The sequence below is a fragment of the Augochlora pura genome, chromosome 3 (genome assembly GCF_028453695.1).
Source record: "Augochlora pura isolate Apur16 chromosome 3, APUR_v2.2.1, whole genome shotgun sequence".
NCBI classification, from domain to species: domain Eukaryota; kingdom Metazoa; phylum Arthropoda; class Insecta; order Hymenoptera; family Halictidae; genus Augochlora; species Augochlora pura.
Window position 1 is genome coordinate 31307189 of NC_135774.1, and position 26069 is coordinate 31333257.

The following is a 26069-nucleotide window of genomic DNA, read 5'->3' on the forward strand; positions in this document are numbered from 1 at the left end:
TAAAATTTAATTTTAGTCTATTTAAAAAATAATTCTACATCAACATGATTTTGTTTTTTAAGTGTTCGAAAAGTTAAAAAGTGTGTCGGACATTTTCGTTTCGTCTCTGTTTACAATAAGTAGTCATCGGTATAGAATATTACAATTACATTACTGTGTTTGCCGCATACATCGGTACATAATGAGAAGGTATTATATAAAAACAAAATGTATCAGTAGATTTTGTACGGATTTATTATCATATAATGAAATAGTTATAATTGTATATAATTCTAAATTAGATACTGTTACTTTACATAATTCATCTGGTGATTCAAAATAACATGGATCTCTACTTATGTACAGATACAGTGCAATGTATATGCAATAATAATTAATAAACGATTTATATTACAATATCGGTCAACTAAACGTTGACGCTACTCAACATACAAAGATACAAACTTCCTGTATACATACACACGACCCATAAAATTTGTTTCGCAATTATTTCGCGTCGTGTCCTCAATTGTATCCGTAATATACAAGCGATCAATGTTTCTATGTTTTGTAAAGTAAAACTAATATTGTACAACTTTGGAGGAATGTTGTGATGGCATAGCACCAACTTCACTATGAATCAATTAGTCAAACTGCAATGGCACTTTACAAATTAAATAATGTGTCTATCATATATATATATATTTATATATTTTTTTTCTTCATGTAAAACCTACCCAATAACGTAGTAACAATAACAACGGTGGATCGAGCTTTAGTTCATCCACTTGCGGCAGTTAGGCGCGCCACATGCGCATGCTATCTTGTGCTGGTCATCTTCAATGTCAAATTTATAATCATATGCCAGCTGTGAACAAAAAAATTATGTGAATTTTTTGCAACTGCTTTATAGAAAACAAAGAAAAAAGAAATATCACGCGAATGTTTTGCTTACCTCCTCGCCACGTGAGATTCTTCGCTTTGCAAAGATTATGATTCTAAGATCACGCTCAACCTCTACGATTTCAGCGACACAATTTGGGTTACAAGAATGATTGATGTACCTCGCGAGACCTCCACACAATGTCGCATCTACTACTCTCTCCTCGTCCAGGCGAAACATATAAATACCTCGATTCTGTAACAAATAATGTAAAGGTTACAATAAGGTCATCTTTGATACAGTTCCGAACGCAGATTTTTTGTACTGTAGAAATTACAGGTCAAAGAACTGCTGCCGCCCACGTCTATTCTAACAGTGGCTAGTCTACAGATTGAAGAACTTACCCTTGCTTCATACTGCTTCTCCCTTGTTTCAGCCAGTTCAGTACGAATGATTTCTCCGATATACTCGATGACCATAGTGTGTTTCTCTAAGTCGCGTGCAGCATACAGTCCCAAGCCCTGGATTTTCGAGCGCGCCAGGTAGACGTTGTTGCGCCATTCTTGTTTCATCTTCTTGTACTGTGAGCTTTTGGAATGAACGAATTGTTTTGAATAGGGGCAGGCCACCTCGCCCGCAACGGTTGCGGTAGGGACGAAGGTGGCCCGGGCCGAAGATCCTGTGCGCTGTGTGTGCGGCCTCTTCCAGGGAAGCTGATTTCGCAGACGAGCCTCGGTCCTGGCGCTGCCGGTGGGATTAATCGCTAACGGCAATTCTAAGAGGGGGTTCCGACCGTATTTAAATCTGTAATCGGTCAAGGTTTCAATGCCTGGAAGACTTTCGAGAACACGGACGACCGCTGGCTCGGTCAAACCGAACAAATCCTCGCCGGAAACGTAACGCGGGAATAGCTGGACACTGTGCGTCGATCTTCGTAGCTCGGCGAGCGGCTCGAGAATCCGGTTCCAGACAGCGCGAGGCGTGGCATCCCGTAGCTCGACGTCCTCTTGAAGCGGTTCTTGTACCAGCACCCGAAATTCGGGCCGACCGGAGACATCGTGGATGGAACAGACGTATCGACACCTCTTGTTCGGCCTCCTCATACTCCAATAAAATCGGACGATCTTGTAGCCGACTGGGTATATGTAATTCGGCGTGTGAAAGTTGGCGAGCTGATGCGGAAGCAGTTGACCAACGCTTAAGAATATCAGGCTCCCAACTCTCAGAAGGTGGTTGTGTTCCGAATGATGCATCACTGCTGCGACTTGTCTGTTTTCGTCACGATTAACATACACCCTTCTATACACGGACAGTGTTGTCAGTTCATTGTCTTTCTCGTTCTTTTGCACGTGTTGAGAACAATAGGTACTCTAAAGAAGGAAATTGTTTAGTGGTGGTCTTTGATAGAAAGAAAATTGATCGGTCATTTCCAGTTCCTTACCTTATTCTTATAAAAAACACAGCCATCTTTGACAGCGCAGCCAAGGTGGTAAACATTGGTACAGCGCATTTTAAAGCATTTTACTGTCGCTCCGGGTTTCTCGCAAAGAATACAATTTAATACAAGACTATGTTGCAAAGCGGTATCGAGATTCATCAAGGCACCATTTACAGTTTCGTACACATCTTCCGACCACAGGGCACAGTTCAGGTGCACCCATTTGTCGACGTCAAAATTAAGTAGTCTGGCGGGGCCGTCGGCTGTACCATCACCTTGACTGTGACAAAACATACATCGTCGACTGTCTTCCGCTTTAGCAGGCACCACAGTTACCCCCATGCGGAAAAGCATCTAAAAAGAACACAAGTTAATATCGTATTCGAATTGTACCATAAATTTTCGTTATTAAGACTGATAGATCATTTTTATACCTCCGTGATTTCTTTGTCGGTGGGTTTCTTATATTTTGTAGATGGTTGCATCGAGCCGACCGACCAAGTCTTATATCGTAAGCCTCTCCATACTTTCGCAGGCGGTTGTGTCGCCTCCATCGACTCGCTAGAATGTTCCTCCGCAGCCGCATGTTTCTTCGGCCGTTTCTCTTCCATTACGTCTTCCTTCATCTCGGGAACATCTTGATCTTCTTTCTCGGTCTTCACCTTCACTTCCGACTCCTTCTCCGGTTGATCGATATCCATATTTTCGATGGGATCAACAGACGGTTTGACCAAGAACTTCTTTCCTTTTTTGAAATCGTCGTCCAACATCTTATTTTCTACTTTGTGACACAGGTGATCTACTATGGTTGCAGCCTAAAGGTAACGATTAGATATTATACTATAATTCAATTCAATTAAATGTAAACCGATCGAAAATAACAGGATTACCTTATATTGTGTATTGGATGGCGTCCTATGCATAAGGGCAAATTGCATGTAACAAGCCGCCGAGCAGAAACATAACTCGTCACCAGGCTCCGCTTCTTCCTTACTTAAGAATGGTAAGTCTGATACTTTCTTTCTTATTAAACTATTCAATATCACAACCTCGCAATGACGACAGAATTTCGCAGCGCCATTCAAAATACTTTGTATATCAATCGGAGCTGTAAAGTCAACTAATAAAGAAAAGCCTACGTCTACAAAACTAAAATTAGTGCTCGTAAAATAGATACACACCTCCCTCTTTACCATCTTTTCCCTTGGTTCTATAAAGACCTAATTTCTGACTAGGGGGAGTAGTGGTACGTTCTACTATCTGGTAACCAGTGGGAGGAGCTATGTTTAAAATATTAGCCAAGTCTTTAAGTACTCCCATTATGTCGTCTGCGGCCTGACTGTTCAAGGTCAATGTAACTGTTACGTTGCCATCCCTCAGAGGTATTGGAGGTGATTTCCCGAGCCTGCATGAAAAAAAAATCACCACGTAATTCATTACAATTACAAAACGTATCAACTATTCTAATTTTATTTTGTACGACGACCAAATACTCCACACACCTTGGTATTCCTAGATTCTCTTTATCCTGCTTAGCCATATCTCTGGCATAAGCTGGTTTAAGTCTGATCGGTATCGGAGAGATTAAAGGTATTACAGGTGACACTCGCTTCAACCAATCGGACTCTTCATCGGACTCTTCTTCGATCAGTCTTAAACCTGGAAACCGGTGTATGAACTCTGGAATTACACATTCGGGTGAAGACGAACTAACAATTGTATCGGGAGAATCGACATCACGATTTGCTGACAATGAATTTTCTTTCTTTTCATCGGCTGAAAATAAAACATATTTATAGCATTAATGATTCTTTTAAACTGCGACAGATTTATAATATAAAACCGATGCTTACAGTCGTCCAATTTAAGGGGTGGGAACTCTTGATCATAGAATCCTCGCTGAGTCGAAGCAGGTTGTTGAGGTGGTAATGGTTCTAATTCGCCAAACGGCTGAGTGTTATAATGGTCGGATACACCTGGCAACGTAGCAGATCCGTAGGAACCCGCTAAGTCCCCTGTCCTGGTACTGTAGTCCTTCTGACTTCCAATTTTGGTCAAGTCTCCCGAGCCAAAGATAGGACACACGCCGTAGTTCTTGCCTAGACGGGGTTCTAATACTGCCATTGGCTGAAGTTGTCGCAATTGTGTCATCACATTCTCAATGAACGTGTCGAAATCCTCGTCTAAGCGGGACACTTTCCTAGCACGCTTCTTCTGGGGTGCTGCCGCCGCATCTTTTCCCTGGCTTTGTTTCCGTTTTTGTTGATACTGTCGCCTTTTCAACTTCTTGAGATCTGGAATAATAAAACGATCCTTTACATCACCCTCCAAGCACAAAAGGTAAACGTTTTAACCGGGCATGTCAAACGTACCAGTTTTGTCGTCAATCGATCCATCGATAAGCTCCTCTTTGGCAGTAAGAAACTCTTTGGTATCGGTTAATTGGGTAGGTGTACCGCTAGATAGAACTTCATCAAGAACTTCCTTTTTGACTTCCACTAAAGGCACTGCGTGTTGTGCATTTGCACCCTGTGACGCCTGGGCTTGGTGACCCACAGTATGAGACACCGTATGAGGCACTGATGGCGGTATTGTATTTACGTGTGGGGATGGTTGTTGTGACGAAACGATGGGTTTCGGGATGGCTGGTATCTGGGGTTGAGGTTGAGGTTGCGGTTGCGGCTGGGTAGTGGTCGTGACGGTAGTCAATGTCTGTGTCACTTGGATAGCACTCGATGCTTGTTGCGTCGTCGTGGGCTGTATATTTTTACAAGCTACTGTCGTGATTACGGGCTTCGGCTGGGGAACAACTCGCGAGACAGCCATAGAAGCCGTTACACATTGTTGTGAAACTGGAACGGTGTTGTTGATTACAGAGTCATTGGGAGGTTTCGCTTGTGGTTGAGTACCGACTGTCTCCTGCTTCGCAGGAGGCGTGGCGTCGGGGGGTTTCGCCGCTAGCGGTGGTGCTTGTTTGGTGACAGTGGTGGTCGGCTGTTGGTTCCCTTGAGTCGAGATAGGGGTGACCTTCACGGGCTGCTGCGGCGTCAGTTGTTGTTTTGGGAAACTATCGGCCACGCGTTGCTGCGATAAAACCGGCGCGGAGGTCGACAAAGGCTGAGACGGTTTCGATGGTTCTTCTTTGGTCGGAGGACTCTGTACCTTCAATGGTGTCACTGTCTGCGCTAGAAACGACGTCTCCCTAGTGAGAACTTGTTTGTTGGTGGTGACTTTGGGCGCCGGCACTTCGTTCAGCAAGGGTGGTAACACGGAAAACGGTGTAGGCGGCACAGGTCTCGCTAGTTGTGCCTCCAGCGATGGTACCAGTGGCAAGCTAGGACCCTGAGATGAGCCAGAAGATAACGTCGTGGTCGCGCATGCTGTGTTCTGTAGCAACTGCTTCAGCAACACGTTCTGCGACTCTTCCATCCTGTGCGAACCACTGGTAGTTTTGTTGATCTCCAACTCCGATCTGGTAGTCGGAGGCTTCTCGAGGACTGGCTGCGGTTTGCAGTTCGGTTCTTCCTGGTCTTTCTTCGAGGGCGTGCTCTGAGCCAATCTCTCGAGATCGGTGGTCTTGCTGTCCACCGATAAATGTCCAGTCGATTTGTATTGGTTCTGTCCAGAAGTGAGTTGGGAGTGCAGAAGTGTCGGAGTCTGCGACAACGTGGATTGCAGTATGCTGGTGGTGACGTTGATGTTACCGGTGCTTGTAGTAACTATCGGCGGAACGATGGTTCTCACGCACTGCATGGACGTGGTGACTGTCGTCGAAGTGGCGTTAACAACGACGCGCGACGGTGCTGCGCATACCCCCGAGCTCACTTGCAATATCGCTTGCAAGCTCTGGGTGCGCTGCACCGAAGTCGCCATCACCGAGCTCAGCAGATTGCTGGCCTGCGTTGGTGCAGTGTTCGTTCGGTGGCCAGCGATGCTGGGCTTCGCGGAATTGGTGCCGGCAAGCATGGCGTTCAGCATTGCATTCGAAGTAATCGAGATCCCGGAATTGGTCGGCGGTCTAGGGGTGATCACAGACGACGTTTGTAGAGAAAGATTACTGCTAGGTTGCGACTGTATCCCGCTGGAAGTAACTCGTAAAAATGGATCCGAAGGCATGACTTTACACAAAGTAGAAACAACGCTTACTGTAGAATTTGTACTTTCTTTTGTATGTGGAGTATAACTAGATGTGGTAGTCTCTAAGTCGGCTTTGCTCGGCGTCGTCGAATGAGAGGTGGTCATGCACGTCTGCAGACGAACGTTCGCGTTACTATGCAGATTATTTACAGAATTTGGTGGGGTGGACGTGCTCGTCGTCGACAGTATACTTCCTATTTTTGGGCCCGAGAGCGATGACGACACCATCGTTACGATCGCCGCTTGATTCACGGTTGTACAGTTTTGCGAATGATTTGTTTGCAGAGAGGAAAGCAACGTTCGCAGCTGATGCGAGACGTTCGCGACGTTCGAGGTCAGCTCGGTTGGCTTCGAGAGCGGGGAGAGATGCGGCACCGTTGTGGTGCACTTCTGTAATTGCGCTATGGTGCTTACTACCAGAGGAGCGCTTTGATGCGGGACCGGAGAGCTCTTCTTCGGCGCGGGCTCCACAGGTGGAGAATTCGCCTTCCGGGGCTTTGGTCCTTTGCTCTCGTTGGACAACAGGTGTTCGTTGTCCGAAGGCTCCTGCTCTAGATCCATCAAAGAATCCTGAAGGATATTCAAAGGCAAGGTGTCCAACGGTGTTGGCAGCTCATACATCATCGACTTCCTGGAACTGTCCTCCTGAAGGATTTCACTGTTGGCCATTTCCGGCTTCGACGATATTATGTTGTGCAGCATGTCCAATATATCGTCGGACGACTCGTCCATTATGCCCTTCTCCTCGTTCAAGCAGTGCTGTACGTACGGTTTGCTCGGCTCAATGTCTCTACACAATTCATCGTGCTGTTGGTGCTTCTTCTCTTTCTGTGGCATACTCAGGGCGCCCGTGTCCGCTATGCTCGTCTCGATCTCCTTTGGTTTGTTGCTAATCCTTTGCGCTTCGGTGGTTGTCACAGTCTCATCTTTGTTTTCGTTCTCAACAGACTCCGCATCGTTTTCTAAAATATTTACCAACGATAAATCATCCGTCACAGGCGATATCCTCTTTAACGAGACTGCGTCTGTTTTACTGTCCGCGTGGGTCGTCTCCCTGCTGATAGTGTTCTCGGCAGGGTTATGAATCGCTTCCAGCATGCTTTCCAACTCGTCCGTCGTGTTCAAAGGGTCGTTTTTCTTGTCGTCCGACGACGCCGATTCTGGGCCCACCGTCGAGCTCGTGGTAACATTTACGCTCAACGAATCCACGTTGTTCTCGTCTAGACTCTTGCCCGAATGATCGGTCTCGTCCTTCTCGTTCTTCGCCTTTGATATTTTCTCGAAATTCTCCAGCTGATTTTCTTTCGTCGCCACTGTCGAGTTGTTTCCGGTTTCCCTTTTCGGTAGGTCGGGTATAGACATTTTCGGCGTGGACAGCGTAACAGAGGTCGGCTGCACGCTCAGAACTAATTTCGTAGGGTTGCTCAGCGTCCCTAGCGTGGTCGTGATGGTGTTCTGAAGGAAACTCGTGTACTCGTTGTGCAAGCTGGGCGCCGATATCATGAGCTTGTCCGAAGAAGTGATGGGCTTCAAAACCTCGGAACTCGGTGAGCTAACTTTCAGCAGCGATTCCGCCTTGACCGTATTCTGGGCGCTGACAGTGATGTTTTCTAAAGCAGTTTGACTAAGTTTGGCCGCGATTTTTGCGTCAGCGACGATGCTCGCCATGGTCGATGGCAGTTGTTTTTTATTGTTGAACGAAGTAGACACATTGTCTTTTGTGATGCTCAAAGTTGTAAATACCGGGGTAGATTTAACTGCCGTGTCTGTGGCTACCAATACGTTGGCAGACGTGGTAGTTGTATTAACATTGCTGGTACTAATATTTACGTTTCCGAGTGTAGATAAGGAGACTGTCGGCTTGCTCACAGACGAGACGCCGATGTTCGCGTGATGCACACTGGATGGGGGCATTTGATTATACGATACTTTCTCGGCAAACAGAAAGGACGGCGGACTTCTATTTAGCTTTGATTCTTTCTGAGATTTTGATTGAACCTCCGCAACCAATTCGGTAACGGTGCTCTCCTTGGTTGATTCCGGAACACCGATGCTGTCTGCCTTCTCGATTTCCTCCGTGCACGACTCTTTGGACAAATTGTCTTCCGGCGACTTTGTACTAGGATCAATAATTACTACTTCGGATTCACTAACGAAAGAAACCATAAGATCTTGTTCGGGTGATTGGTCCATGTACGATCCAGGCGAGGGATCCACCCGAAGCTCCTCTTGATCAGGTGACTCGGGGGTGTCTGTAACCGCCACCAACCTTTTTCCGGATTGCAACGTCCTCACGATGTCGAGTCTAAGACCCTTCTTGTTCCTCGCGTGAGACGGTACCAAGTCCTCGTCGCTGAGTATCGGTTCATCCGTCTGAGATTCCGAGTTCTCGATTTCCAATATTTGCACTAAATCGTGGCCTTGGCTACCCTCGTTGACCAACGCGTGACAAAGAGAATCGTTGCTATCCGCGGACAGGTCTACAACCATTCCAGGCTCGAATAACACATATTCCTCTGGCATGTCGCCTTCGAGGGGTCCCGATATAACATCGACGAGCTCCGAGTCACCAAACTGGTCTATTACCGTGATGTCGTCGCTGTCCCGTTGCGCGGCAGAACTCAAAGTTACTTCGGTGTTTACTATGGTTTTATCGTCGTCGTAATCCGTTGTGTCAGGAATCGGCTCCATTTTGTTGCTCGGGCTACCCAGGGTCAAAGGCCCGTTATCGGACAACGACGTTGTTTGTTTGTTCTCCAATGTAGTAGGCGGCGTTTGCGGCGGTGTATGCGAGTCATCGTCGAAATCATTGTAATCGGCGCACACTAACGAATTTATCTTCGACTGAGGAATACCCGTCTTTCTGTGCATTACCACAGAAGTGTTAGGTTTCTCGTCGATGTTCAACAAGTGCGACTCGGAGGTCTTTCCTTTGCTGGTTTCAGCCTTTGTTGACCACATAGGGGAACCGCCTCTCAAGCCGAGCTTGAAGTACCCAAATCGTCCGAAGGTGCTGAACAACGGAATCGGATTCATTGGGTTATGTGGATTCCCACCGCCTCTGTTCGAGTGGTCAGTCGATTGAGTTTGTTCTTGCTGAGACTGTTGTTGATGTTGGTGCGATTGCTGTATCTGTTGCTGCTGGTCGCTCGACACCGAGATGTTGCCTGAATTCTGAGTTGTGTAAGTACCATGTGACGTATGCGGTGTGTGCGGTGTATGGGGTGTCCTCGGGGTTCCCGGATTCTCTACGCTTTGTGGTCGATCTGGCATTGCTGGACTATTGCCGGTAGATTGTCTTCTCTGCATTTGCATGGGAGACCCGCCGACCATTGGACTCCTAGGCATCGGCGAGCTAGGTGGCTGAGAGGTTGGTGGATGATGCGCGTTACTTAATTGGTGTTGCAACATCGGTGACGTTGATGGATGATTGCGTGACATGGGACTCGGTGGTTGATACTGCGATATCATTGGTGAACTAGGCGGATGGGTGTGAATCCTGGTGTTCATAGGACTAGGAGGTTGTGAAGTTTGACTCAATTGTTGCTGGAGCATCGGCGAACCCATCGTCTGCTGAACCATTGGACTCCGGGGCATGGGTGAACTCGGTGGTTGTCCATAATTTTGTTGAATCTGTTGGTGGAGCTGCGGACTCGGAGAATTTGCTGGCTGTGAAACCATTGGCGAACTCGGCGGTTTCTGCATGGTGTGTTGTTGCTGTTGTTGCTGCTGCTGTTGCATCTGCAAGAACTGTCTTTGCTGTTGTTGTTGCTGTTGCTGCTGCTGTATCAGTTGTTGCCTCTGCTGTGCCATTTGTAAGGTACGCTGGGTTATAGCGTTCTGACCATCTTGGAGGATCCCAGCATTGTCGTGCTGCTGTTGAATAATTTGTTGTCGCTGCAACATGTGTTGATGCTGCTGGCTCATTAAAGTTTGTTGCGTCGGCTGTGGACTTCCAAGCGGTGAACGTTGCCCGTAGACGATTCCTCCTTGCAATTGCATTCTGGGCCTCTGTCCAGGTTCTCCCACGGCAGGCGGACGGACAAAACGTTGAGTGAGGCCGTGAACTCTGACCCCTTGATCTCCAATAATTTGCTGAGTGTTCCGTGCATCTGGAGTAAACGCGCCCGGGCTTGTTGCAAGTCTTCCGGTAATAATGGCGCGGTGTTGAGGCGACGTCATTCTAGTGGCTGTGGGGCCACACATCCCTGGAGACGGCATAGCACCAGGACTGAAAGGACTTTCTTCGCTCTGTGAGTGTGGAGTTCCAATTCTGGGCGACTGCTGCATGTTGTGAGGAGACATTGTTCCAGGATTTCCGGATTGCGGATTGCCAGGACTGTGTTGAAGCAACGGCGGGTTTGGACTGTGCTGAATGATGGGAGTGGCTGGTGAATGCTGTATCATACTGGTAGCGACATTTCCAGGGCCTGGACTCTGCGAAACGACCGCCGCGGGACTGTGCATCGGTGATTGCTGGGATGGTGACATCAAAGGTGAACATGGCTCGCTGCTCTGTTGTTGCGGCTGTCTCTGTTGCTGCTTGCTCTGGTACTCCTGTATCAGCATCCCGTGTTGCCGGGTTTGCTTGCGACTCGCGTCCAGGTGCTTCTGCAGTATAGCTTGCTCGCTGGAGATCCGTTGAAGTTCGGCTGCATCGTTCTCGGTTAGTTCGTTCCCGGATTTCCGGAGCTGCCGCTGTTTACTATTGAGGGACTGTAAAATTACGGAAGAGTGTAACTGTAATGAATCCGCATCGTGCGAGACTAGAAAACAGAAAACACCGCAACAGAAAAATATTCTATCCTTACTTTTCGTATTTTACGCAGCTTTTGTACCTCAGTTTCGTAATACTTCAGTTGCTGGGTCAACACTTGATGCTGATGGTTCAGCCACTGTTCATACTGCACTTGTGCTTGGCGATCCTGTTCGTTCACGATGGTCTCTGGCGGCGTGGGTGGTGCGGGTATTTGGGAAATGTTGAAGGTTGCAACCCTCGCTGTAACAGGAAGAGAACGAAGACTTTATACCGATATCCAGATACGCTGTTCTCATTTCACTTGTGCCATACGGACGAAATTATTGGTTAGTGTATTGAAAGACCAGATTCCAATTGCGTATGGAACAAGTTAAACGAGGCGAGTATAAAGCCAGTGATATACTGACGTTCAGGCGGTGTTTGCGTAGCTATTGGTTGCCTTGGCACTTGGGTTGTTAGTTTCGAAGCGTCTGGTACCGGTTGCTGCCAACTGGTACCTGGAGCGGATGGTGGTCTTGGGGTGCAAGGTGGCCTAATTACAGGAACTCCTCCAGGTACTGATGTAATTCCTTGTGGAGGAGAAGCAAGAGGTGCAGAACCCAAAACGTCTGCTTTAAATCTTTCAAACTCACTGTCGCTAATTAGAGGTCCTCCAGAACTTGCGTTATCACTCGGATGCTGCTGCTGTTGTTGTTGCTGCTGCTGCTGTTGTTGCTGCTGTTGCTTCTCTTGTTCGCGTTTCTCTTGTTCCAACAGTTCCTCCAGCAACAATGGTTGTTCCTGTGAAAACGACTACTGACAGCTTATCTAACTTTCAACCGTTTTACAAAATATCATAAATTTGAATAGGGTATCGAATCAATAATTTATATATCACAATCTCAGTTTATTATAGATTAAAACAAAGCACACTGATCATTCCGGCTAATTAAAAAATACAAACATGCAAGTGTATTAGCCCTACAATCGCTCCTATTAAAATTCTAGAATTTCATATGTGAACATGAATAGAACTTTAAATTGCATTTAAGCAAGTATAATATAATCTTTCTTTGTTTATAGCATACATGCACACATATAAATGCAACATATTTAATTATTTATCTCATAGAAATAGCAACTATTGACCTATATCCATCGTAATTACAGTCTCTTAGTAATACTCGTACACTTTTCGAATACTGTCTTTATTGAAATTATAAATAACGAATCGATAATATGTTGAAATAAAAATGTACACTGAGAAGATTAAAGTGATATTGATAGAATTATGAAAATCCTTTACTAAGTGGTGAATAGTGTAATCAAATATAATTGACGATTTATTATTTTAACTGCATTTCTTGCAACTATTGATTACTTTAAAGATAGAAGGAGAAAAAGTGGTGCTAAAATATTGATATTCTTGAAATCTTGGTATTGCAGGTGATTACTTTGTGCTGAATGCTGAAAATTCCCCAAGTCTTGCTCACCTGCAGAAGCAAGGGTCTTCGGTGAGGGTGAGGTGTCATTGCGGGTGTACCAGTATGTACCACAGGGGCCATTGGTGGACCCGCCACCGGTACTGGGTGCCCTATATGGACTGGGGGCCGCGTCATACCCCGCCCACCTGGGCACAGTCCCATCTAGACATGCACCAACACCAATGCATTGCAAACACCCAGGCCAAAACACCATTTTACCAGCCAAAATACTCTTATATTAAATAAATTACTTGCCTACACCTACGTTCATAGCAAACTCGAAATCTCCCGTTTTTCATTGCTTGTACTTTCAACAAACAAAACTCGACGCTTTTCATGGAAACAATTATAGAAATTCAGAGCACTATGAAGTTACAAATCTCAAGTATTATCTGACGTTGAATATTACAGAAATATTTCATTACACTGTATTAACGATATAGCAATAAATGTGATACAATCGATATGCGTGTGTGTGCACTAATTCTTGAACCGCACAGAATTTCGTCTATAATTAATAAGGTACTTGGATATCCAAGGTTCACATCTGTCTCTAAGTGAATCATGTTATGTACTTCGTGAAGCGTATTATTACTTGTCAGACTGTGAGAAATATAGTTTCTCATGGTTAGAGGAGAGTGTTAGATATAATTGCATAAAAATACTCAAGATTAAAGCGATGCAAAAATTTCAAAACATCGAAAGTAGCAAGTACGTACCTGTATGGGTCCAGGGTATGGTGGCGGTGGCCCCGGATATGGGGGTGGAGGTGGTGGTGGCGGTGGCGCAAGCGGCATGCGTGGACCAATGTGGTTAACTGCAACTACTCTGCCAGCCACGGTTGGTACACCTGCTACTCTCATACTTAAACGTTGCTGCGGAGATACTATAATAACGAAATACAATTTAAGGTATACTACTTGAACCCGATTCGAATTCATTATTTTCATAGCATTTTTAACATGTTCACCTTGAATATGTGTCTGTGGTATTCTCTGAGGATGTCCGGGGAATGTGGACGGATAGCTGACAGTAACAGTGTTGGTCGACGTAACAACACCGACCGCTCCATCAGGTGATAGTAACCGTGTTCCCGGAGGCATGGGTCTACCCATTGCCGCGGCTTGCTGAACATGTTGGTGCATCTGTTGTTGTACAACAACAGCTTGCGCATGCGACTGAGGCATGATGGTGGATGGTTGTTGTGGTGCTTGTGATGTTGCAGTAATTGGTGGTACAGTCTGTGCTTGTGTCGGCACGTTCGACGTTTCTGTCGGTGCCTGTACCGTAGTTGTTGTACAGGTATCGCTCATATCGGTATGAACTGCACTCGCGGAGCTTAATTCCGTTGACTTCCGTACTTCGTCCTTAACTTCTTTCTTCTGTTTCTCGTCTTTTGTTTCTACTTCGACTTGCTCCAAATCGAGATCAAGTATATTCGTTTTCTCGCCACCGGTTATGTTATCTAGTTCTGGATCAGCATACTCCAAGATATTAAAGTCTGCTCCCATTTCAGCTGTAGATAAAATCAAATATTAAATACTGTTCACAATAGTAGGCATTTTGTAATTAAAAAGAAGAAGAGGTTACTTACCGAGTAGTTCATCATCATCGTCTAGGTCTCCTAATATTGCACTCACTCCCTCGACCTCGACCATCGGTGCTCCTTCTTGTTCCAATTTCTCCAGCTCTGCGGTCACATTATCCGGAATCTCAGACGGCTCTGATGGACTGACAGTAGCTTCGCTGACTGTTGTTGGAATAAGGGGTGCTCGCACCATCCCTTGGGCACTCAACATTCTGATTCCTTGATTCAAATTGTCCTGCGGTGCTCGCACTATACGCGGTCCCATAACTTGTCCTTGATTAGGATCTGGTAAAGCAATTTCCAATAATTAGATATCCATTCTCTTCAACTATACGTTGACAGTTGAAATTATTTCCGAGGAACACGACATACCTGGAAACCTTTGTTGTTGTAAAACATCGAACGGTTCCGTGATAGGATTTCTTACAGCCGGCATACGTGTCTGCAAGTTCTGATTCCCTGGAAAATGTTGTTGAGGTATAGCCGCAGCGACTGGTGGTCTTTGCAACAACATTCTAGTTCGCGGATCTATATTTTGTACCCTGGCATCAACATTTCCCGCCACAGGATGTCTCGCACTTATACCTGTAAAACCGTTGCAATATAAACGTTAATATAATTCTAGCAGAAATAGAAATAGTATAATAATCCATTTAAGTGAAACTACGCAAACGCACCAATTTGATTCCTTATTAAAACATTCGTCTGAATGGGCATCCTGGGTCTCACGATTCCAGGGGGTAGAGGATGTCTGAAAGTACCTTCACCTGTGCTACTAGCCGCCTGAGAGTGTTGCGGAAGTTGTACATGCGTAGCATCGAACTGCTGTTGATTATTTTCTGAATTATTTTGCCCATCTGAAAATACATGCAAAACAATGAAATCTATAATTCACTGAGAAGAATCTTTCGAAAGCTATACCTTGATTCCACGTTGGATTCACAGGCTCCATTTTCTTGTTAAACTGTTGCCGTTGTAGAAGATCCCGCAACTGTCTATTGACTTCCGGCTGTTGATTAAATACTTCTGGCGGTTGCGGTTCCTGCCGAGGCTCTGGCCTCGGTGAGGGATAGTTCGGAGCAGGGGAGGGTGTGGGCGGTTGACTGCTGTACGGATCAGGTGTACGAGATGGAGCGTATACATGTGCGGAAGGGCGAGTAGTAGTAGGAGTATTAAACATAGGCCGCGGTGTACCTGGTGGCTGAGAGAACACGTCGCTTCTGGGGGATGTGGAATAGGAGGGCGTATTAGATATTTGCGACCTTGGTGTTTGAGAGCCTTGGGAATACGCGTCGGCGTTGTCGAAACGTTGAAAATGATCTTGAGATTGCGAGGAGGCTGGAGATTGTGGAAAATCGTGTGGGGATTGTGGAGCTTGCGGAGAAAACGGCGATGGTGGTTGTGTAAAATTATTGGGCATCCCGGGCCTAACCACAGCTCCAACTGGGCGTGTCATTGTTGCACAGGGTTGATTAGGTAAACGCGGTATACTCTGATGGGGACTCTGAGGCGCTAGTCCCCGTGTCACCTTCACAGGAGGAGCGGCGAATGTGTTGCGTGATCCAGGCGATGGTGACGCAAGTGGTCCCATATGATTTCCATCCTGTAATTCCCATAAAATGTACTAAATAAAAGAAATACTTTACACGGCGTATAAAAATCTTCCAAATCATATCAAGCAAATACCTGTGCAGTGGACACTTGTAGTTGTGTTGTTAATCCTGTAGTATTGTCAGTACTCATTTGAGTTGTATTGTCTTCGCTTATTTGTCTATGAACTCTTGCAATAGCTATTACAAAAGAAATTATTAATCAGTAAAAAGTAATTACTTATTACAGCTGTAAAAATAATCGGGTGATGTGTACCGTGTACACGTTGCTCGTGAATAACTTGTTGCTGCATCTGTGCTTGTTGCTGTCGTAATGCTTGCAACTGTTTCCATTGACGTTCCTGTTCTGCTTCTCTGCTGGAACGATCTCTATTGGAAAGTCGCTCTTGTTCCTGTCAAAAACAATTTTGTTAGAACAATGAAGTCGATTACAATATCAGATCATTATATCCTTGTAGCCATTATTATTATTATTAGAGCACATGATATGAATCTTGAAATAGCAATAACATATTAGTTTCTTTAAATATTCAGTTACTTGATTAATCAATTGAAGAATATAATGATCTGTTTCTTTTTTTTTTTAAAGCGATGTAATATACAATAAGGCAAGTTGACAATCAGCCAAAAGTGTACTGTAAGTTCAACATTCAGGTAAAATAATGGCATATTACTAAATTAATACAATTAGCGAAATCTCATTGTTTTGGTATGTGCAACACATTTATAATAATATCCAGCCACCATCTAAAGTAAATATTATATAATCAAAGGTCCATGTAAAAAAACCTGCTTTACCACACAGAACACCCATAGACATCCATCTTAAATTAATTTAGAATAGTCTTCATGCACTGTATCACTGAATATAGAAACGTATATCACTTGTATAATTTTTAGTACACGAACAAGTACTCTTCCTGTTATATATGAGTCGAGTAAAAATAAATAAAATTACATTGTAAAATGCATAAACATGTGTATGCAATATTTTATACAATTTAAGAAACAATACTAGTTATTCATGTTAGCAACTAAAAATTTCGAGAACATTGTCAGACATTAATCAACAGCAGTACTTATTTTGCTACAATGCTATAAATATAATGAGTAACAGTTCATAGTATAAGAAGACGTAAAGCATCTGGAAAAGCAACAAAAGTTAGTCGAACAAATTATAATTTTGTCGTAGATCGGAAGTAAAGTGCTACGTTATAACAAAAATCTACAAAGGAACTCAACACAATTAACAGAAAAGCAATATACTTATTCAAGTATATGGGAAAGAGGGAGGAAATTTTAAACTCGTATAAAACAGTTCTGGAACATTACGGATAAGGAAGAACGAAAAGTGTGTGTATGTGTGTGTGTGCTACCAGTTGTCTTTAACATGCCACATACAGTGTAAGAAAGTACGCAAATAAATAATTCATAATGCTACAGTATAACAAAATATATGCTACCTAATCAAAATAAATGTGTATATCAATATATCAAAAAGTGTCTGATCAATCAAATATCATACATTTCAATATGGTACATATGCAACATTAAATCAGTCACCTATAAAAAGAACCAATGTTCTGAAACACTGTTTAGTAATACAATACTAACTCTGGTTTCTCACAAAACTACGAAAATCACTTTTAATTCCAAGTATTTCAGACCTTTGGTAATCATAACTAGTCTATGACCGAAATTTTGCAAGACACTGATTTATGATAATTCTAATGTTTCGTATTCTAGGTACCAAAAAAAAAAAAAATAGATGAAGGACACTAAAAAAAATGTCGATCAGACACGTGGCACAAGGCAAGACTCTAGAGGCACAGAATAGGTGGCTCACCATAGCCGGGGACTGTACAGGTACAGTGTGAATAATTGCAGTGGGTGGCGGATCGTAGTGCTCCTGGCTGAGGGAAGGGAGGGTGCGCATGATTTCAGATGGGGTGAGCACTCTAATCTGGTGGTCTACCGAGGATAATTGGCGAACAGGACCTACCCCCACCATAACGTTGGCAGTGGGGGATGCCTGAGAGATGGTCAGACTGTTAGCAATTGTACTGGTACTGATCGTAATGTGAGCAGGTGTGGGACGTTGCTGGGATGGTGACGTTTGATGCTGCCCTTCACCGGCGCCCGTGTTGCAGTAAGAAGAAGCAGTTGCTGATGTGCAAGGCGTGGCTGGCGACTGAGCTACTTTAGCCTGGCTACCGGTAATCTCTTGGTGGGCCAGGCTGTTAATGGAATTAATAGAGTTCACAGAACTGGGTCTGGGTGAAGAAGAAGGGGTCGTGGATGTTGGAGAAGGACTTGGGGAAGAAGATGTTAGCTGCTTCTGCGGTCCCTGCACCGCACACACCTCCGCATGATGATTACTGCTAGCTGTTGATACTGTCACTCCAGTCGCAGACACAGTCATTCCGTTCTTATCCTGTGATTTTTCACTGGCCACTGAGGTCAGAAGTCCGATCTGCCTTTGGTTGGAGGCCATAGCTACTACTGGAGAAACTTGAGCTGATGTCATAGTTGTGACGGGTTTGGTGATGATGGTAGGTGCACTTGTTGCAGTGACTGGGGTCGTGCTTGGTATATCCTTGGATATCTGTCGGTTCAAGGGGTGCCTCGTTCACACACTTACGTTATAGTATTTCAAGGCTTACATATTTCCAGAATACATCATACAAAGGTAATTATTCACCAAAGGATTCTAAGGAACTTAGAGGGACGCTATCGGGAGCAACTAGATTCAGATCGATATTCCTATGTATAGTAGCAAGTTAGCATCTACGCTTCTAATGAATCCATGATCCGACGGTATGAATACAGTTAGAAAAATGTGACTTATACTTTTATGTAATTAGAAAATATGTATCTATATATGTACGTCTATAATTAGATAATGGAATTACATTCATAATGATTAAGAACGTTCAATATCGAACAACGAGTAAGTGTATTACTGAGCTATGAGTGGAAGTTAACACGACTTTCTATCGACTTTTTAAAAATTGTGTTCTATACCGTATTCCTGCCATACTCTGTCCGATTTTATAAACGGTACAGGATAATTAAAACCTTAACAGCTTCATGGGTATTGGACACAAAGGACAAGCTGTTAGTTTGACCTGTGTGTTAGCACAAGACATCATTGAAGATGAAAATGGATACATGTCACATAAAAGATTCACGCTTCCTCTAACACCTGTATCTCTAATTAGACCACTAGAAACTAGTCCTACCTGTTGAGTCTTTTTCATACGAATTGCAGCTCTATTGTCCCGTGCAAGTGTTAGATACGGAGCTTTCTTGTCATTGGGTAGTGCACGCCATTTCTTCAATATTTGCTTGCATCTTTCTGACCAAGCTTAAATGATATGGTTAAATATATTAATAACGATTAACTAAATCAAGTATACGTCCTGCAAAATCAATTGAAATATATTAATTAATTTTTTATACACACCTGGGTAATCTGTTTTCCATTCTGGATGATTAATGTTCGCGTAGAGTACGGAAGATATAGTAGCTCCTCCACCTAGAGCTTCATCGGCTTCCATTTTAAGATTACTTCTTTGGTTGTATGATATCGTAGTATTGCCTGCTGGTGCCGAACCTTCGTCATCCGGATTAACCCACGGACTTGGTGGTTCAGAGAAAGCAGGACTGAATTGTGGGCTACTACACAATGCAAAATAAAAATATGTTAATTAAGGAAGTTGTCCACTTTCAGTACAATGATGTGTATAGACGTGAACCTACTTGCTATACTCCGAATGATATGGAGACGGCGGTGGAAAGCTCATCGGAGAATTTAAATTAGATTGACCAACAGAGGGTAGCGTACCAGGTACTTGTGGTCTTGGTATAGGTATTGTCGTTTGTATGCCTGTAATTATACGAATTGATGTAGTAATGCAGATGTTTTATGTACAAAACACTGATATGTAATAATGATATAATTAGACAGACACTTACCAGGATGAGGTGAGGGGGACACAAGAGGTGTGGTGGCGGATGCAGGGTGAGGAGGTTGAGCTTGAACGGAAAACACCGACGATTCTTGAGATTCTTGGGACTCATCAGTTAAAACCCCTTTAAATATCTCTTCGATATCTTTGCTATCCATGTTAGGTAATCCTGTATCTCTGACCATTGATTCTAAATTGAAATGTGGACTTAGAATATCTGTCAGTTCGTCTTTAGTCGTGCCTGGCGTGTCATCCAATTCATCCAACGCTTCACCAGCTTTGGCCAAGTCTTCATCAGGTTCGTTCATAATAGTATTGACAAGGTCGCTATCGAGCAAATCACTTGAAATAGGTAAAATGTCACCAAGAGCTTCCGTATCGCTGCCATCGTCTTCCATAATTTCTTCACGTTTGATGGGAGGTTCCGTAGGTACCTTCTCCTCTTCTTTCTCTTGCTTGGCTTTAACTTGCTCCATCGCTTTCAGTTCATCTTGCGATAGCTGAATGGTGTCCGCGTTTCCAGACACATTCTTTTCACTATCCGACTCACTGCTACTCTCCAGTTCCTTGTCTTTGGTCGTGTCCATAAGATCTTTACCGAAGAATGCTTCTTGCATGTAGAGAGGAAAACATTCAGATAGTTTCGTCTTTGGTTTTCTTCTCTGCGGTTTCCTCCTCGGCTTATCGTCACTCACCCCAACTGTAGAGTCTGATTGCTTTTCGGGATCGCCATCTTCCTCTTTGTCTTTGCGAGTGCCTCTTAATCTGACAATAAAACCTCCAATACCTAACTTCTGCAAGTTACGTTGGCGTTTACGTCGCAATATTGGTATACCATTCTCAGTTGTGTAAATACTAAAGCCTTCGGGTGGTGGTTGGTCGCCACGCGGTGTCCACACCATGCCTTCTTTCAGTACTTCCGTAGGTTCATCCTTCACATCAGTTAGATCTAATTTTGTTCCATTTTCTTCTAAGGAATTATCTAAACTGCCACCAGCAACCACAGACTCTATCGTAGCCATTATGTCGGCTTCTTTGTCTACCAAGGGATGCATTTTTCTTCTTTTCTTCCGTGTCTGTTGATGTTCGGATGTTAATGATTTTATATGATTCATTCCAGCTTCGGATAGGTAAACTCCGTCGACCAAGTACTGTTGAGGTGATGGTTTATATAATTCCGGACTGCGTGATGTGGGCGGTGGAGAACGGGGATATTTGTTTGGTTGTGGTTTTGGTTGATTGCATAAAAGATGTGGCGGTGGAACATCTCTTGGACGACAAAGTATACATATATAACCCTCTTCCGCGCATTTATATGCCTCCGTCTCGCTCTTGATAGAATCGCATGCACAATGCAGCCACCTTTCACATTGGATGCATTGTATAATTAGATCTCCATCGTTGTATGCCTCCTGACAAGATATGCAGACAGTATGAGATGCACAAGGGCCACACTGTGTATAATTCTTCTGCCAACTGCTATTGAATCCTGGATCATTCGAACCACACGTTTGACAGTGTGCACACCATTTGCACTTCCAAGTACCGTGCGGTACGTAATCCAGTGGCGGATCCATGCAGTAAATATGATAACTGATATCACAATCGTCGCATAAAATCAAACGACCCTCGTCATTTCTTTCACCGCAACCTTCGCATACTGTACAATCAAGGCACCGCCAACCCTTTTGCAATATTACCTTAGTAACTTTTACATTAGCGCAATAAGGGTGATAACATTGACCACATTGTGCACAAGCAATTAAGCACCCCTCCTGATCAGTGCCAATTGCACCGCACATGACACAAATATCTTGGGTCAATACGAACTTATCTTTTGCTGAACATAATACAAGTCTATTTTCAATGCCTGGTTCATCTTCCTTCGAAAATGAGTCCGACATTGGTCTCTGAAATATCAAACATTAGTTTCAGGAGATTATTTATTACTAGTATATTTTAAAAATAAGAAAATACGATTAAAAATAATATAAATTTAACAACTCTATGATTTACCTGTAATCCTACACCAGGTACTCCAAAGATGCCTCTCATCTTCGCTTTGGGACCTCTTTTCCTACCAAACTCTGTCATTTTCTGTCGTTTTTGGTATCCAAGCTTACCAATTCCTTTCGGTCGACCAATTAATCCACTTCCGAGTCCTAATCTCTTCTTTGCAATCTTGGATGCGCAGAATGGTTTTCCTTTTCCAAGACCTATAGAATATAGAGCTTCCTCTGATCCACCTTGATAATCAAATTCAGATGAATCTCCGTCACCATATAGACTCTCTTGCGACGCACTTAAACTTAAATCTCCACCATAATCATCAATATTATCCTTCCTTTTTACAAGTGCCATGTTTTTGCAGTGTAGACAAACATATTCATAGTCAGGTTTAGAATCCTTACGATGCTGGTAAGTTAATGGATCAGCCTCAGGGTCACAGGTACCATGAACAAACTTTTTACATGCACTACATTGAACCATTTCTCTATACGCGGCAGCCCGATATGCCTTTCTACAAAGAGGACACGAAAAACCTTTGTTCCTTTGTTGGTAACACGAATCACATACGGTGTAATGAGAATGCCACCGTGATGATAAACCAGCGCCTGGTGTGCGCGAACCACAGTCTGTACATACACGGCAACACTTACACTTCCAACCATATTTAGGTATAGATGTAACAATTGGTCGTAAACAACTAGGATGATACGCTTTTTCACATCGTTCACACAACATTACTTTTGAAACATCTTCTGGTTGACGACACACTTGACATACTCTGCAAGATACACATTGCCAGCCAGCCCTTACACCAGGCAGTAGTGCCAAACCGACACAACTGCCATGGTAATGTTGGCCGCAGATAGAACACATTACTAGGTTGGAAACATCCCCCATTCCACAGCACTGCATACAAGTAACATCACCGTTCACTAAAACGAAACCGACCATGTTAGTATACCCGCTAATTTATTTAACTATAAGGGTTATGAACATACAATTTAAAAAAAAAAAACTTACACAAAAGTGGAACTTGCCCTAGATGTTGACTGCAAAAGAGGGACAAAGTTTTTGTATCCTGGAAACAACTCGAAGCTGCAGCGCATGGTAAATGAAAATAACGATTGCACGATGCCACCTGGTAAAAATAACGTTATAACATATTTTGTTCGACCTTTTTTATTTCAAGAAAACATGAAAGTAGTAAAGAAATTAAATTACTTTGCAAGGAATTCCAGCGCCATAATGAGAACAATAAGCACAACGTCTTGATGAAGCCTGTACTATTGCTGGGCTTAAAATTTCTGTTGTTAAATCTTGGGTATTGCTTGACCATACTGCACATGATTGATGAACATAATAGTGTCCGTTTGATTCAAATAAAGTTCCTATTTCCGGCTCTTCTAAATACCCAACTATAGTTAATTCCTCCACTGGTTCCGTAAAATTTGTTAGACTAGTATTCCTATAAAACATCGTTTTAATTGAGGGATATTGATTGTATAGTCATATACATATATGTAAGAATTTCATGAAATTCAAATACCTGCACTTAGCTAGACTCTTTTGCCTGCGGCAAGTCACAGCCCCAGGACCTGCTGCACGCGGACTTTTGTCTCCAGTAGATATATCAACAAGATGATCAGTTGTTTCGTCACGATTGGTGGACTTCTCGGGAGTAAAACCTTCGGGGCAGGTAAATCTTAACAATTCACCTTGACCTAGTTGACTTCTTTCACCCAAATTACACAGAGCACAGACTTTCCCGGGCCTAATGATATATACACATGTGCGTAAATATAAATATATTGTATATATTTCCTACATATCGTTGTGCATTATTTATTTAAAGAAAATCAAACTAAAAGAGTAAGGTTTCTTGCCATTGTTCTGGAAAATACGGAGGCTCTTCTGGTGCCGGCATACATCTCTCAGTATTAGATGACTCGCCATCAGCATTAGCATCTTCACCAAGACGAAGAGGGCTTTGGGACTCTGAATGCGTGTCATCATCTTTACTTTTAGTACGGCGTGGTATGCCTCTTGCATATCCGAGACTAAATAAAAACATATTCATGTAATGTGCATAAATCATTTACAAATGTATTATGCTTTTGTTTCTTTATAATGCATATGTAACACATACCCTTTGCCCCTTGTAGTTCCTCTTCCAAAAGGTCTACGTGTACCACTTCCACGTGTGATTCCAGGTGGACGTTCTTTTCTAGGTCTACCTGGACCCCTTCTAATATTTAAAGGTTTACCTCCAGGAAGTGGAAATTTCTGGTACCGTAGAGGATCATGAAAAGCTTCATCCGGGGTTACTGCAAGAGAAACAAACTTTTGTGCTTCCTCTGAAATAATTATATAATTTTTAGATAATTAGTGTTTGTGCACAAATTGTTAACAATTGTTATATGACACGACATACGCTATAAATTAATTATAACAGCTAAGAGAACCCGTATACTCACTGTTACCAGAAATTGGTGGTGCAGAGCCAAGCAGTTGATCAGAATTTGCTGGAGACACAGGTATCCCTGTTGTTTCTTCATCTTCATCTTCACCATCAGAAGCTTCATCTAGTTCCATTTCTTCCTCACCCTCAAGACGCTCTTCATCATCCATGGCACCTCTACTAGACCTGTGTTGCTATGTGTTCCTGTAAATATAAAAGAATATTATTTTAATAAATTATCTTTATTAATGTGAATCAAATATCAAGCTTACAATAGAATTTTTAATTTTGTTCATTTTATGTTTGAATATCATAGTATTCTTTTAGGTTTCTATACTATATTATAATCCCATAGAAGATAAATAAAAATCATACTTTCTTAACATAAAATTAATTATCCATTGCAGATTACATTATTTATGTAACAGAAAATTTAACAGCATAATAAGAGCTCATAAACATATGTTATATAAAATCATAAAGTATAGTTTGCTTTCGACCTTGACGACATCCTCAACTTTTAAACCCCATTTCCTTCTGCTTTCAAAATTGGAGCTCAAATATTCCTAATTAGGTGATACTCTAGATACTGGAAAATCACGAGACAATTGGATAGTGTAAGAATTTGCAATAAAATATTCTCTTGTGTTTTATAATTAAATATAACTCACTAAACATAACAGGTATATCTAATTGATTAATACAAAGTGATACTAGCCTAAACTCTTCTGCTACAAATGAATGAAACCTATACTTTCATATATTTTTACGGATATCAACGAAACACGTACATCTTCGTTAACAAAATGATATGATTTTTTATACCGATAAATTTCGATTAGAGTTTTGAAAAAAATTGTAATTATTACGTAAACCATCGTCCAATAGTGGTCCAAGAAAAATCGTACAAAAATATTTGCGAAGGGAAGATCTATTATTTTATTAATTTCACGACAAATAAAACCGCGTACAAACGGTGTACAAAACACATCAATCATTTCTTACGTGTCAATGCTGATTTCTACAGCGGTACTATATATCCCTATAGTAATAATATTTTTCACGGAAAAAGATCTGTTTCGCTTAAAATCTGCGTATCGCCGCTAAATAAAAACATTAACTCGTGTCTCGGTCCGAACTCACATAGCATTTAATCTCTTTACAGTACAGAGCTCAGTCAGCTACAGCAGGATGGCGTGCCGCTCAGCAATCGGCGGTCACTCCACAGTGGGGAAAACCGAGGCACTATAATCACCGAAAAACGCCACTTTTCATCACCGAGAAACACAAATAGTTTTTGTCACCATGAGCCGTAGCACCACATACGAAGCACCGTTTATCCAGTGGATTACCGCGTGCACAATTGACTTACGCTAAATAAGGCAGGGGAGAATTTTGTTGGCACGGCCTTTACGGCGACAGTACGCCATTGCTATGTCAGAGTTTGCAGGCTATAAACATACCCGGGCCGCTCGTAACCACGCCGGATCACGTACCTTCCAGTTACTGTTGTCTCCTTAGCAGTTTCATGGTGGCTTTGCACGCGGAATTATCGGGATCCTCGTTGAAATTCGCACGGCTCATCCAAGTAAACATCTTGTAGTAACAGAAAAAAATGTCACAAGCTGCTTGAACGGAAGAGTACGCAACTGACGAAGAGCTAAAGTCACGGAGTCCGGATGTCGGAAGAAAGCCAGAGCGCGCACTCGCTTCGATAGGTACATGTGCTGCCACCATCGGGTGCTGCACCGGAATCACGGTCGATCATCAACG

The 26069-nt window shown here is 43.1% G+C and overlaps 1 protein-coding gene across 10 annotated transcripts; it reads right to left on the minus strand.

Moving 5' to 3' along the window:
* Positions 1 to 55: 55 nt before the first annotated feature.
* On the minus strand, positions 56 to 25940 carry LOC144468178 (uncharacterized). 10 transcript variants are annotated; one of them, XM_078177456.1, is made up of 35 exons: positions 25793 to 25940; positions 24313 to 24500; positions 23985 to 24192; positions 23722 to 23895; positions 23385 to 23609; positions 23060 to 23303; positions 22859 to 22976; positions 21845 to 22770; positions 19836 to 21738; positions 19620 to 19746; positions 19324 to 19538; positions 19100 to 19224; positions 18220 to 18462; positions 16114 to 16249; positions 15934 to 16037; positions 15169 to 15850; positions 14925 to 15104; positions 14620 to 14832; positions 14254 to 14532; positions 13630 to 14175; positions 13379 to 13545; positions 12669 to 12821; positions 11829 to 11988; positions 11604 to 11765; positions 11249 to 11436; positions 4673 to 11153; positions 4154 to 4594; positions 3803 to 4076; positions 3482 to 3705; positions 3191 to 3408; positions 2735 to 3115; positions 2304 to 2654; positions 1267 to 2232; positions 935 to 1117; positions 56 to 847 (listed from the first exon to the last, which is right to left on the minus strand). In XM_078177456.1, the coding sequence occupies exons 2-35, from the start codon at positions 24464 to 24466 to the stop codon at positions 755 to 757; spliced, it is 17244 nt and encodes a 5747-aa protein (XP_078033582.1). In that variant the 5' UTR covers positions 24467 to 24500; positions 25793 to 25940; the 3' UTR covers positions 56 to 754. The 10 variants fall into 10 exon arrangements, with proteins under 10 accessions (XP_078033582.1, XP_078033580.1, XP_078033581.1 ...); XM_078177454.1 differs by having other exon boundaries at positions 11604 to 11976; XM_078177455.1 differs by having other exon boundaries at positions 11276 to 11436; positions 11604 to 11988.
* Positions 25941 to 26069: the final 129 nt, after the last annotated feature.